This window comes from Mchenga conophoros, linkage group LG15, assembly GCF_057382185.1.
Source record: "Mchenga conophoros isolate Kocher_MC1m ecotype Shallow Benthic linkage group LG15, M_conophoros_male_GT1.1, whole genome shotgun sequence".
NCBI classification, from domain to species: domain Eukaryota; kingdom Metazoa; phylum Chordata; class Actinopteri; order Cichliformes; family Cichlidae; genus Mchenga; species Mchenga conophoros.
The window spans coordinates 22,364,170-22,378,130 of NC_140540.1; the positions used below are offsets into that span (position 1 = coordinate 22,364,170).

The following is a 13,961-nucleotide window of genomic DNA, read 5'->3' on the forward strand; positions in this document are numbered from 1 at the left end:
GAAGGGGAAGTGTTTTGTTGAGACGGTTGGTACAACAGCAGCAGAGCTCTGGAGGGTTGAGCCTGTAATGATGACCAGATAAACACCAGAACCACAAATGGTTAACACACTGACGAGTTTCTCACTGGACTGTCTTTAGACTTCCCACCATCTTAAACACAACACGCCTGTTAATGTTGTTTCGAGATGTTTTACTGCAAGTGGTTTTTGATTTTTGTGAAACTATAGTAACTTAATTTCAAACTATGAGTAATGTTCACATGAAGCTCTGTTCCTGAATTACGCCTCGGTATGATTTGTTAAAACACAACAGTTACATTAATTACGGGTGCATTTATATGTTTTAGATAAATATCAGAGCTCATCACAAACAAATGTAGCCTCATCAGCATTAAAATAAAATAAATACACAAACAAATGATAACTCTGTCATTATTTTTTTTTATTTATCAATATATTCAACTAGTGTCCTGTTTAATGTATTATTTTATTGCTCCTGTGCTTGAATCATGAAATAATTTAGCTAGTGAACAGACCGTAACATCTGATTGGTTACATGCGCTTTAGGGCGTGGACCTTCCCTCACAGTAAACCTTTGTATTATTGCTGTTTCTGTGTCACTAAATACACTGTGAAGAGTTGTTAGGCGCAGAGTGAAGAGGTGTGATCTTTAAATATCCGGTTGATTTGCCAACATAGAGCCTGTCTGAAAAAAATCTCCAGTGTTCTCGGAGATGTCAGGTCCCGTTAGTGTAACAGCTGCCTGGCTCTGCTCTGCTGCGGTCAGCTGACCTCATGATGTCCGCGGAGAGCAGCCCGCTCCTGGTGTTCCAGATGAACCGGTGAGGGTGAGACAGATGTGCTGTGGACTCAACTTTTCAGGAGCTGCTACTAAAGTAAATACTGAGAATACTTTGTGCACAAACAAACAAACAAACAAAAAAAATTTCTTAGGATGCTTTAAAGACAAAAATCCTCACAACTAAACTATGGCGCCATCTATGGCAACGTGCCATTCACTACAGCTAGATGAACCTGTGACACATCTGGAGCTGGTTTCATTCTAAGCTGAAAACTTCCTGTTTCATGTTCAATACATCAGACGTGATCTTTGTATTCTGCATTCTGCTTTTATTTACTGCTGCATTATAAATGGTCTATAAAATCAATCAACACAAACATCTAAACATTCTATTCAGATTTTTGCAAAATCAAATATATTTGTTTAATAGTTTACAGCACGCTGCTCATTTTTCTTTTTGGATTTAGACACAAAATCAGCTCAGTTTCAAGTACAGGTAGAATGCATTCATTACAATGATTAATGGAAGTTGAAATAAAATTTTTCAACCATGTGTTAATTATTATTATTGTTATTATTATTATTATTTGACTATAATGTGAAGGTGACAAGGTTCAGTTAACTTTGCAGCTTTTTACTACTAAAATTACCCTAATTCCAGTAGATAAAACCAAAAACATACATGATGACATAAAAACAGCTGCATAGGTCGTGTCTGGTGAACTGAACATGAAACAGGAAATTCTTTTTGCTAAAATCTGGTCATAACTAATCGAGGTGTGGATGTTTCACAGGTTAAAGTGATTGGACTGTCACTGCCACTGACCTTTTAAAACTATTTCACAGTAATGTGCCTTTTATAGCTGAGCATCCTACCAGTGTGCTCATAAAAATGTAAATGTATTTAAACAGAACAGGCAGTTAAGTATTTCATGTGATACTTTTATAGTAAAACATAATAATGAGGGCAAAATGGCAATAAAGCACACAGTGAAGTTAAACTCTTGTCATCAGTTACATTGCTGTCACAACCCATATGGAAAAGAAATAGTAAAAACTTATAAAAGACTTGCATAAGATGTGGCCTACTTCATATAATGGATCATATAAAGCTTATATGATTTACTCATGAAAGTGGCCACTTTCTCATTACTTTCATATATTGTTTTAGTAAGTATCCAAAACATACACGTTTCATTTATATGATTTTTCAAGCAATCTTATATCTGTTTTCACTCTTGTATGCTTTTCATACAAGTTTCACACAAGACAGATACAAACTTTATAAGATTTATATATATATATATCTTTTCCATATGGGAATGTGAGCTGTCCACACACAAATGTACACACATGATAGAAAATGCTTCATAAATACTTTCCGTTATATTTTCACGAGTTATAACAAAAACAAGTTGTTACAGATCACATAACGCAGAGTGACGGATGATTTAAGAACTATCAGTCATTCGGACTCTGACAGGTAAATGATGCATCTACATGTTCATGTTGGATGAAGGTGAGATCAAACTGTTTCATTCAGATTTATATGCAGGTTAGAAATTACATTTGCTTTTTGATTATTATTATTGTTAAACAGAAGAAGTGGACTTTAAAGCAGGCTGTAACACTGGAATCAGGTTGAGAGTTTTATGACAAAGACTTTGAAAATGCAGGTGAGGGTGAATGGTTCCAGCTGCTGGGTTTGGTGAGTGGTGGAGGAAGAGCAGGCAGTTATTCCAGAACTGAGTATTTGATCAGGAGGAGGAAATTTAAAGAAATTTAAGATTAGTCAGAGGAGAAAACAGGAAATGCAAAGAAGTCAAGGTTCTTCTATGGAGACTGAGTGATGCTACAGACACACCTAACACAACAATCTAGAAATGACTGAGTGGATGAAAGTGTGTTTAAATGGCTGTGATTAGGTATTTGAGACAGATGTAGCTGATCAGACTCTCTCTCACAAACACAACATATGGAGAGACAAAAAGAGTAAAAGCAGAGGGAGAGAGACGGTATGTAGCTCGACACGGGAGGTTTATGTGAACATGGCAGGAAACACTGTATGATAAAATCCTCATCTTACTGGATGAAAAGTGGAGTGTAAGGACATTGAAAATATTAAAATGATCTTGTGAGTCTGTGTTCTTCACATATAAAATGTGATGAGATGATCTTCAGCAGAAGTCACCTTGTTTCTTTGCTGAGTTGATGTTAATGATCAGTGGAGTCTGACAGAAGCAGAAGGGTCTCGAGAGTTTTCAATGGTCACTGTACCGTCATCTTCATCATTCTGCACCTGTGGAAAACAACACAACACACTTTAGATTCTCTCATATAACTGATATTCATATGTTTGGACTGTTTGGAGTTTTCAGGTTTGTGTCTGCATCATCTCCGTACACAGATTATTTTTTCTTTAGAAAACCGTCACCCCCCCAAAAAAAATTATTTCCTGAGATAACATGTAATTTCACTCTAACAGTGAGCACAGTGTATTCTTCTCTTTAGTCTTCTCCTGTGTGTATGTTCACAGTTCATAGGAACAAATAACTGCATTTATCAGCTGTAGGGACCCAAAAGCAGACTCTACAAAACAAGCAGGCAGGATTTAACATGACATATTTACACGTGGTTGACAGCAGTCCAAGAGTACAAAGCTCCAGTGAAGACAAACAAAAAACAGAATCCCACTTACTGAGAACACACGGTAGAAAACAACAGAATACCTGAGAAGGAACAAAGAGGAGATAAATACACACAGGGAAAACTTGTGGAAGTGGAGATGCGGTACGGATAAACAGACACAATCACAGACAGGAAGTTTAACTGAAGCATGAGATTAACAAAATAAAACATGAAGTATATAAACAAGTAAATACTTAATGCAGAGATGAAGACTTGACTAGATACAAGAGAACACAGAAAACTAGGGCTGGGTATCGTCTCTGATTTCTTCTATTTAAGTCGATTTGAATCAGGGAAATTTTACCTCAGTCAAAATTGTTACAATTCTGACCACTTATCCATATTTTTACATCTATAAACAGAAACCTGACACTTGTGAGACTTTATCAGAAGTGTAAGCATCACAGCAAATGCCTTTGTGTCCAAGTAACTGAGGATAAAACACAGAAAAACATGAAGGAGATTTTCCTGGCCTGGCTAAAAATATTCTGCAATAGAACACAAACTGAAGAAAACCATGAATCCGCATATGAACATTACCAAATGCTGCTGAAGTGAAGCAGAGCAAAGTTACAGAGGTATTAATAGGGACACAGCTAAGCATTTCGCAATTTGGCAGAATTTTAAAAAGTTTAAATTTCTTCTGTATCGAACACCAGAAATGTGGCTTTCTTGTTGGAGGTCATTTTTGAAAAGAAAACCAACAACAACAACAACAACCAAAACAGCGGCCGTCAGCACTGTACACAATGGTAGGCTGGTGCGTAATAAGCAAACGAATAAAGCAGAAAACAGAGATTTGAGATGGGAAACACTGAGAGAGAGCGAGAGAGAGAGAGAGAGAGAGCTGTGTAGGAAGTGTGATTTTATCGTGGTGGGAATTAATAACAATATTTATCAAATGTGAAGCGTAGTTTGTATCTTCTTTCAGTGAATTTTGGTCAGAAAGTAATGAAACCTGTAGCATTAGAATCTGTGAGCCGGCGACGTGTGAGAAAGCTGACAGCTCGCTGATTCTGATGTTTCAGGTCCGCACTTTGTGTGGAATCCATTATCTGCTCTCATTTACTGTTTTTGCTGTGTGGTGGTTGTTGAAATTAAAGTTTTAACCTGAGCTTCTGGTGTTTCTGGCAAAATACATTTAAATTTAAAAAGTTATTTAGGATTTTAATGAATCGATATCACGTTATTCAAGCTAAAATCGATTTTAATTGGAAAATTGATTACTGAAACCCACCCCGACACAAAACACAAAACACTTGGAAACAAAAAACTCCAAATAGATTTAAATGTTGTTTAAATGTAAATTTGTGGAAATTCTTTAAAATTATCTTTATGTTGCATCCAATAAATTACAATTAAAGAAGATTTCAGAATCCAAAAACATAAAAACCATAATCATGATCAATTATCTGAATATTCAGTGTTTATACTCACAGTTCTTTTTTCCTTTTGCGGTTTGTTTACTAAAAGAAAAAGAGAGAGTAAATTTCAACTTCATCAACGCGTCTCTGGTATAAAAGTTTACTCTGTGAATGTTTTCACCTTTAGTTTTTGCCCACATGTTGACTGTAACAGCAGATATTAAGAGCGCTGCTAAACCCACAGACATAATGATGCATCTCAACAATGATGGAAAATCTGAATCTTCAGGTTTTGTTTCAGATTTTTGTTTTATGGAGAAAAAACAAAGATTTCACATATTATAAATACAGACAGTGTTATAGGTTGTAGTGAGTATATGTTTTGGGTGTTTACCTTTCTATTTGCAATATTTAAATATCATTACAAAGTGTGGAATTGTTCTCACAAAAATAAACACTTAATATAAACATTTAGTACACCTTCAGCTGTACAGCTCCAGCAGAACAAATACAGATTTTTTAAAAAGGTGTTCTTTTAGAAAAAGCTTAATAGGTTAATATGCTCACTATGTGTCACACCTCACACATTACACAGTGATAACTCAAAAAAGCAGATGAAGGTGAGATGTTGTAAAGGTCACGGTGGCAGCGCTGCCTGAAGGTAATATCTGCATATCTGTGGATTTCTTTTCATTTGTTAAACTCCTTTAGTTTTCTTCCATGTGATGAATGATGAACAATTAAGAGTTTGCTAAACATAGAGGAACAATAACAGACAGATTTAATGAATCTGCTCAATGTGGTTATGATGAGCTGAAAACAACAACTTGTAACAAGAGACTGAAACACACTGAGAGTGACTGAGCAAGGTAAAAAATGAATGATAACACAAAGAGATGGACAGAAAGAAATATTTTGCCATTACCTCCATCTGATGATTTATCCCCATCTGAACAAATACACAAATTTAAAAAGAAGAGTTTGTTCATGTAGGACAAACTTTGTTACCTTTACAACAGTCATGACAAACGCAGGTGTGATATTTCTATTTTGTGTTATTGTGTTATTAAAGTTAATATTCTCACCTGTTGTCCCACCTGAGGACTGACGGCTGAAAGGAAACAGCTGCACTTTCCCATTGTTCATATTCATCACATTACACTTTAATGACTCAAAAAACTTCTGATTAAGGTGAGATGTTGTAAATGTCACAGTGGCAGTGCAGCCTGGTGGTGATATCTGCATGTCTGAGGATTTCTCTTCACCCTCATAGATCCACTGTACTGTGTGTGTACATGGATCATACTCCAACACAGAGCAGGACAAGATGACTGTACCATTGTTCTCATGTTCAGTCACTTCAGTCGTACAGATGGAGACATGTTGAGAGAGAAAAACAAACAATAAAGATAATTAACTTCATCACTGTGGTCATACTTATTGTAAGAGTTTAGTTTGTTTCTCTAACAGGACATTTCGATCTGAAAGGATGATGTAAATACTCACTGTTGATGACGGACAGAGAAGAACAGGATTTTCCACAGTGTTGTTGGTCTTGTGATGTGTAGTGTCTGCAGGTGTAGTGACCAGCATCATGAACTGTGATGTTCTTCATGACCAGAGAACAGTTTGCTGTAACACTCAGTCTGTCTGATGTATTTTTGTGCTTTTCTTCAATCAAACCAAGATGAATCAGCCTGACTGTGTCAGCAACATTCAAACGTCTGAAGATCCAGTCAGTTCTCTTACACTCAGGCTGACCAACTGTCACATTTTGACAAGGCAAAGTGACCTCATCACCAACTCTGACCAGGAATGTGGGGCCGCGTTGTCCAGTTACTGCTGCTGTGGAAAAGAGAAATACATTTGGAAAATAAACTGTAACATGGATATGACTGTGATGTTCATAGTTAGTGTGAGAATTAGCTCACCCCTGGTTTCAAAGGTTCAACAGAAAGTTGCAAACAAAACATGGCTGCCTCAGTTAGAGGATGAATGATGTAACATCAGGTTATTCATTTATAACGTGTTGTGTGTTCTTACCTTTAAACTGAAGCGTCAGTATCAGGAACAGAAACATTTGAATCCATCTGAACTCAGCCATCGTGCTTCTCCGTCTCTCTCAGTCTCTACTCTTGCTCTCACGTTCACAAGTGAGGCAGTAACAAAGATGAATACAGCACTGACTTCCTGCTCACTTCCTCATAGTGACATCAACAACACACTTGCTGGATGAATTTGGTTCTCAGTACGGAAGATCTCTAACTTGCCTGTGACGTTTAAACATCAAATATATGAAAAAGCTTTTCCACATTCTACGTTTATTCGATGCAATTTGCAAGTTTTTTGTTATTTCAGTACGTCACAGGGAGGACTCCAGTAGAGGAGAATAGAGGAAGTTAAACGTGTGAAAACTAAGAGCTGAAATAAATGTTTGCATGAATGCATCTCTTCTGTAAATGTAGTTTATTCTGCAAAAGCAGAAAGTGTGTTTGATCATGTTTCTCGCAGCACAAATTAGTTTGTGATGGAATTCAAGTCTTTACGTCCACAATGAAGCATAGTGATACTGCAGCAGTCACCACTTTGAGCAGTTAGATAAAAACACAGATAAGATGTATTAGTGGTCTGAGACCTTTTGGCACCTCATTGCACCAATGAAGTCATTTATTTCTGAGAAATGAAGGGGAAGTGTTTTGTTGAGACGGTTGGTACAACAGCAGCAGAGCTCTGGAGGGTTGAGCCTGTAATGATGACCAGATAAACACCAGAACCACAAATGGTTAACGCACTGACGAGTTTGTCACTGGACTGTCTTTAGACTTCCCACCATCTTCAACACAGCACGCCTGTTAATGTTGTTTCGAGATGTTTTTCTACATAGTACATACACAACCCCACACTACTAGACTCTTACATCTGATTGGTTACAGGCGGTGCAAGGTGTGGACCTGGGTCAGACAGTTTTCCCAGAGTGCATTTCGTAGGAAATCAGAAGCAGCAACGGTGGAGGAAATTGTCCCAGCACAGAGTAAATAATGTTTTGCAATGCCGCTGTTTCTGTGTCACCAGATACACGTTTAAGAGTTTTCAGGCCAGAATATAGCCTTATAATCTTTAAATATCTACTTGATTTGATCAAATTAGTGATGGTGTGATGAAGCTCTGTGAATGTGTCCAAATTTTCAGCAGCTTTTTCAGACTATAAGCCGCACATAAAATCCTTTAGTTTTCTCAAAAAGTTGACAGTACGCCTTATAATTGGGTGCAACTTATGTATGAATTCTGGCCGTGCTTACTGACCTTGAACCGATTTTATGTCGTACACGGTGCTCAAAAATCTGTCAAAAAATGTTTTAATAAAACTTTGGTAAGCTACGAATCCTTGATGGATTGTCTTAACATTACGGCTACAGAAGTCAGGAGTCTAGCGGAGTAATACGTATTATGCTTAAACATAATATTACTATATTGTGTGTGTATAAGTGTTAGAGTTTGTATTGTTGATTGTCATTTATGCTTAGAAATATTTAACCATAGATGCTTAGAGGTGTATAATCAATTGTGTAGTGATAAGTTGTGTGATCTTTAACAGGCTACAGAGGCTTGGTGTGCATTCCACACTAGAATGCACACCTACATCCTGGGAGCACGGGAAGAGGTCGCATCTTGTTTTATTGTTTTATGGTAGGATTAACGTAGCTACGTCTGTTCTAGTCTAAGTGCTTTTCTGTTTAGATGAACTGCTGGACTCCCTTACCGGGGGGGTCTAGTCTACCCTCTTCCTGACCAAGGATGATTGCCTTCGTGCTTTCATGTTGTTATATGACCTTTGACACACACACACACACACACACACACACACACACACACACACACACACACACACACACACACACACACACAGTATTCTTTGTTCACATGTATACCTATGTAAGATGTTATATGTTAATGACCCTATGCATATTCATGTAACCTCAATAAAAGGACAGTGTATGGGAGAACGGACGAGACCAACTGGAGTCAAGCGGTTGTCCGGTTCTCTCCCGTGCACGAGTAACATGAAGAACTTTGCCTATTTGTGTCTTGCTTAGCAGTGTAATTATATTGTCTTAACGTTCCAGCGAATAGGTTTATGCTACAAACCTAACATTAATTGGTCCTTCGATGCCGGAGCCCTGGAATCGCATTCACCGAGGGGGGGGGAGAGGCACGCTGAAAGCCTGACGTCAGCCAGGAAGTTCCTGTGGATTCGCGGTCTGTCTTTTCTCCTCGATGAATGACGGTCGGCGGGATTCGGGCTGATATTACACTCTAAGCAACGCCAAGTAAGTTTAAAGAGGCCGACTCTATAACCGTGTCGTTGTGCAGTCTCCGCCACTGTGTGAGGCGTTGAGAAGAGGCCGACTCTATAACCGTGTCGTTGTGCAGTCTCCGCCACTGTGTGAGGCGTTGAGAAGAGGCCGACTCTATAACCGTGTCGTTGTGCAGTCTCCGCCACTGTGTGAGGCGTTGAGAAGTTCGCTACTTTGTGTAGCGATACCCGGGTTCCTTGCTACTTTGTGGAGCAAGAGGTTCCTCGCTACTTTGTGTGGCTAGAGGTGAGTTCTCCGCCGCTTTGTGGGGCGTTGAGAAGTTCCGCGGGGTCCAGATTGTGCTGGACGATAGGCCTATTTTGTGTTGTTTTTGTTGTCGTCGTCGTCGTCGTTGTTGTTGTTGTTGTTGTTGTGTGAGTGTGTGCGGAGCAGAACATGTGGTCTGTGACACCGACTGTTGTTGTTATCATGGGTTTCTAAGCAACCAAGAGTGAGTCGGAGGGAGACAGACGTTTGTGCTGGACTTTGCTCCTGGCAGCACAAAGTATTTATGTAAAAAAGAGAGAGAGCGACGGCTCCACAGCTGCGCGGGTTCACGCGAGCGTGGTCACGCGGGTTTCACGCGGACCTGAGCCGTGCGGTTAATCGCAGGCTTATAAATGGAAGAGATTCAAATGTTAGAAGTTTTCAGAAAACACACCAGCCTTGAAGAGCGTGTGGAGAAGGCCAGCCCACATCAGCAGCTATGCTCTGGTGGGTGGCTGTCCCCCCACCCCTTGCTGACACAAAACGTTAACTCTTCAGCCTGTGTGCCAGACCATAGACGTAATTGAGGTGGATAGTTGTTAAAAGTCATCTACATTACGCTTGTGGTTGCTTAAATTCAGTACGATGACATGTGAGGTGAAGTGATATAGATGAATATTTAAACTACTGAAGTGCATAGAGGCACTTGACCTGTGTGGAAGACTGTCGTCTTATTATGAACCATTGTTGAGATGTAGAACACACCTGTGAAAACAACTAATATGCTGAACCCTGTATGAAACATCTAAAAGTACATGATGGAGAAGCTGAGTTGAATATGAAAGTGTAAGACTTTGCCACTGTGGGCAGAGCAACTACTGTGTGATGTTGCGTTGCAGTTTTTTTTTTTTCTTCTGAGCTGATGAGCAGGCTACACATTATCAGATCGAGAGCTGTCTGAGAACTACTCTGAGAGGGAAACAGCGCTATGATAACTGTGATAACTGGAGTGTGCAACGTTTCCATGAGCAGTTTTCCTGCATCTTGACTTGTGTGTAGAGTGTTCATAACATCAGCATCATGTTTTTGATTATTTGTTTGTTGGGTTGAAAAATAGTTAAATAAACTGGTGATCATATTTACGGATCACCATGGCACATATCATCAGCCATGTGATTTATTTTTGCAGATGACAAAGTGAGTGTGAATGTGTCTGACATCACAGTGTTTTTGTGCACTGTGCAAGAGTAATTGCCTTTGATTGTGAGTGACAGCGGTGATTTTGCAGGTCACCAGCTATTGTAAATAAAAAAAAAAAAAAAAAAAAAGAGTGAATAAGAGGGAGAATTTATATTGTAGGAAAAAATAATCATAGGAAAAAGGTTTTGTGTTGATCAACCAAAAAAACAACAACTATAATTTCATTTTCTGCTTTTAAGAAAGGATTGTTCACAAAAACACAGAGAGAGAGAGAGATATGTGTTGATTAAGCAGTGATGATAATAATGAAAATGTCTTAGTTGTCACTTTCAGGTGAAAAGCAGACCTGAATCAATTTTCCACATGCAGCGGTCGGAAGAAAGTTATAGTTTAACATCATTGGAAACATGCAGGCCAAGTTTCTGGCTGACTTATTTACAGTGCCATGTGTTTCTCAACCTCACAAGCGAGCTCACTCCTCCCTGAAGATAAGGAATGCAGCTCCATGATAAAGAGACAGCAGCAAGTCCTGAGCACAAAAAGTCCCAGCAAAGCAGCAGCAATGTGGATAAACAGCAGCAGCAGAAGAAAGCAAACCCATCTTCCTGTCTGATTGGATGAATTCCACGGAGGGGCGAGCAAGATGGCGGTGGCAGCATGTTGAAATGCTCAAAAAGGACTGAGTGACTCGGGCAAGCCACATGCAGCTAGCATGCTGGCTAGCGACATGAAAGAAATGGACCCTTCATGATGCGTTCAACGTGCCAGCGCTGTGGTGGGAAAGGCTCCATCATAAACACGCCCTGCGCCGAGGTTCAGGCCAAGAAGAAGAAGACGATGACTTCCAAGCCCAAGAAGGTCGGCCTCAGCGTGGGCGAGCTGATTGTGAAAGCCGTGGCCGCTCTCAAGAAGGCTCTGGCTGCCGGAGGCTACGATGTGGACAAGAACAAGGCCCGTGTCAAGACCGCCATCAAGAGTCTGGTGGCGAAGGGCACTCTGGTGCAGACCAAGGGCACCGGGGCCTCCGGATCCTTCAAGATGAACAGGGTTACTGAGACCAAAGCTAAGACGCCCGCCGCGGCCAAAGCCAAGAAACCGGCAGCAGCTGCTAAGAAGTCGCCCAGGAAGGCAGCAGCAGCAGCACTTCAGCCACTAGCACGAAGTCAACCGCATCAGAGGACAATAGTGAGAGTGGCTGTGACTTCACTGTGCATGTGAAGAAAACGTTTGAGGAGAACTGAACAGTTGGAGTTTGACATTTGCCACCTGTGGAGTAAAATGGCAAGAAGAGACAGTGGGACACGGGACAAAGCTGAAGGAGAACTGCCGGCTGTTGGACTGTTGAAGTGGGAGAAGACAACAGAGTGAGAAGACTAGGTGAGAACACATAGGAATTATTTAATGTGGGAAATCAAAATTTGGGTTAGCAAACCTGGGGAAAAGAAAACTGACTGCTTAAGTTGGAAAATTGAGACGGAGTCTGAAACATTGCAAAAATAGAAACATATACAAAATCACACACACACAAGCAGAACATGCATTAACCCTACTAACAATTCCAAACACAAAATGACTCATGAAGACTCATAGCACATTAGTTAAGAAATGATTAAACAATAGTAGAGAAGTGTGTAGGAAAGGCAGCTTTAAGAACATGCTCTGCTGGAGATGCAGCTCCACAGACATGCATTAGACCTGCCTAATAACACAAACACATGTAATGAAAATTAGCTTGTTATCTTTCATCAGTGTTACAATAGTGTCAATTTAGCAGACACTTGTTATCAAATGCTGAATTTATCCTAAAGAAAAAAAATTGACTCTCCAAGTTGCAGGACAACAATTTAACTTTTGTGAGAAAAAAGATCCTGGTTTGACCAACCAGTGATCAGACAATAAATTTAGTTGTTAAAATGGTAAATTGGGAGAAGCTTCCTGCTTGATTGAGGCAGCACATGTAATTTACTGTATGAGGGAAATTGTCTTTTGTGATACTATTTTGAACATGCTTTTCTGTCGTCCTGTCAACTTAGTGGGTTAATAGCTGATATGCAAATTAGTTGATCGGTTTTAGATTAATGAAAGGTGACTGAATTCTAGTACGAGTGAATGAGATGTGTTGGAGTTGTTGTGTGTTGAGTGGAGACTCTAAAACACTGAGTTTCCTGCTTTGATGTGCGAGTGAATCCTGTATTTAGATACACAACTCTGAATACGTCAGAACAGACTGTTTTGTGAAGTGCATGACAGCATGTCACATGTTTTATGATGAAGGGAAAAGGAAAATTGAATAAAATAGATCTGTGGCTTAAATGAGTGAAGAGCACAGACCGGGTGATTAAACTCATAGCTAATAAGACATTAGGATTATGTTGTGTGTTGTGCAGCTGATGGTTGATTTGGAGTGAATCTAGCTGATGATTTTTCTTTTGTTGTGAAGTTGAGCCTGCCGATTAGTATGATGGTATGATAAACCATGCTAATGGTATGATTTACCCTCCTGAGATGAGGAGCTTGTGTCATGACTTAACAAGGCCTTTTTATTTTGATACTTTCACAGTGCACTGAAAGTTTTGTTTGATAATCTCTGTTCTTTAAGCAGATCTGCAAGTCGGGAATTAAAAGCGCTACACGTCGTCGAGAAAATTGTGCCAAGTGAGTTCTCCACATTTAAATGGACTCTGGAGAAAGCCACTTATTTGGGACAATTATTAAATGACAGTCCCAGTCCAAAAGGATTCAGCGATGTAATCCAAACTAAAGTTCTTCTTTTTCTTTTTGAAATGACGTCATTTTGCTGAGAGTGGAAACTAAATGCGACGATAGGTTCCACTATCAGCAAAGAAAGAAAGAATGAATGCATGAATGAGTGAGTGAAAGGAAAACAAACTGACTGACTGGTAAAAGCTGACAAAAGCTGACAAGACTTTACTGATGTAACACGACTGTGTGAAGTTGACCCCCGCCTGGCAGGGGTGCAGATGAGTCTGTGTGTGCTTCCCTTTACAGGAGCAGAAAGATGACAGCAACACTCGAGGTTGCATGATGATTTAACCTTTTAAATGCCATTTTCTGTGTCTGTGCATTTATCAGGTGTGTTATTCATAGGCTTGAGTTGCTCACAGAGATATCTGTGACAAAGTATGCATACGCCTGCGCAAGCGTTAATATTTGCATTTTCTTTTCTTACAGCATGCCAGTTCTTCATGTGAATTGATGATGCGATTTATACCAGGACAACTGGTTGATGTTTTTTCCTACTACAGGATTTCTGGGTTTATGTGTGAGGAAAACTGTGTTTACAGGTTATGAGTGGTGATGCTGTTGCATTGTGTTGATGGGAAA

At 39.6% G+C, this 13,961-nt stretch overlaps 2 protein-coding genes across 2 annotated transcripts; one reads left to right on the top strand and one right to left on the bottom strand.

Annotated features, from left to right (window-relative positions):
• Positions 1-3,023: 3,023 nt before the first annotated feature.
• Positions 3,024-6,973, bottom strand: LOC146558326 (uncharacterized). Its single transcript, XM_085247776.1, has 6 exons — positions 6,898-6,973; positions 6,361-6,699; positions 5,940-6,212; positions 5,780-5,803; positions 5,019-5,137; positions 3,024-3,101 (listed from the first exon to the last, which is right to left on the bottom strand). The coding sequence occupies exons 1-6, from the start codon at positions 6,956-6,958 to the stop codon at positions 3,024-3,026; spliced, it is 894 nt and encodes a 297-aa protein (XP_085103902.1). The 5' UTR covers positions 6,959-6,973.
• A 2,875-nt stretch (positions 6,974-9,848) lies between these two features.
• Positions 9,849-11,984, top strand: LOC146558327 (histone H1-like). The gene is made up of 2 exons (XM_085248185.1): positions 9,849-11,796; positions 11,914-11,984. Exons 1-2 carry the CDS (start codon positions 11,364-11,366, stop codon positions 11,982-11,984), a joined length of 504 nt encoding a protein of 167 aa, XP_085104311.1. The 5' UTR covers positions 9,849-11,363.
• Positions 11,985-13,961: the final 1,977 nt, after the last annotated feature.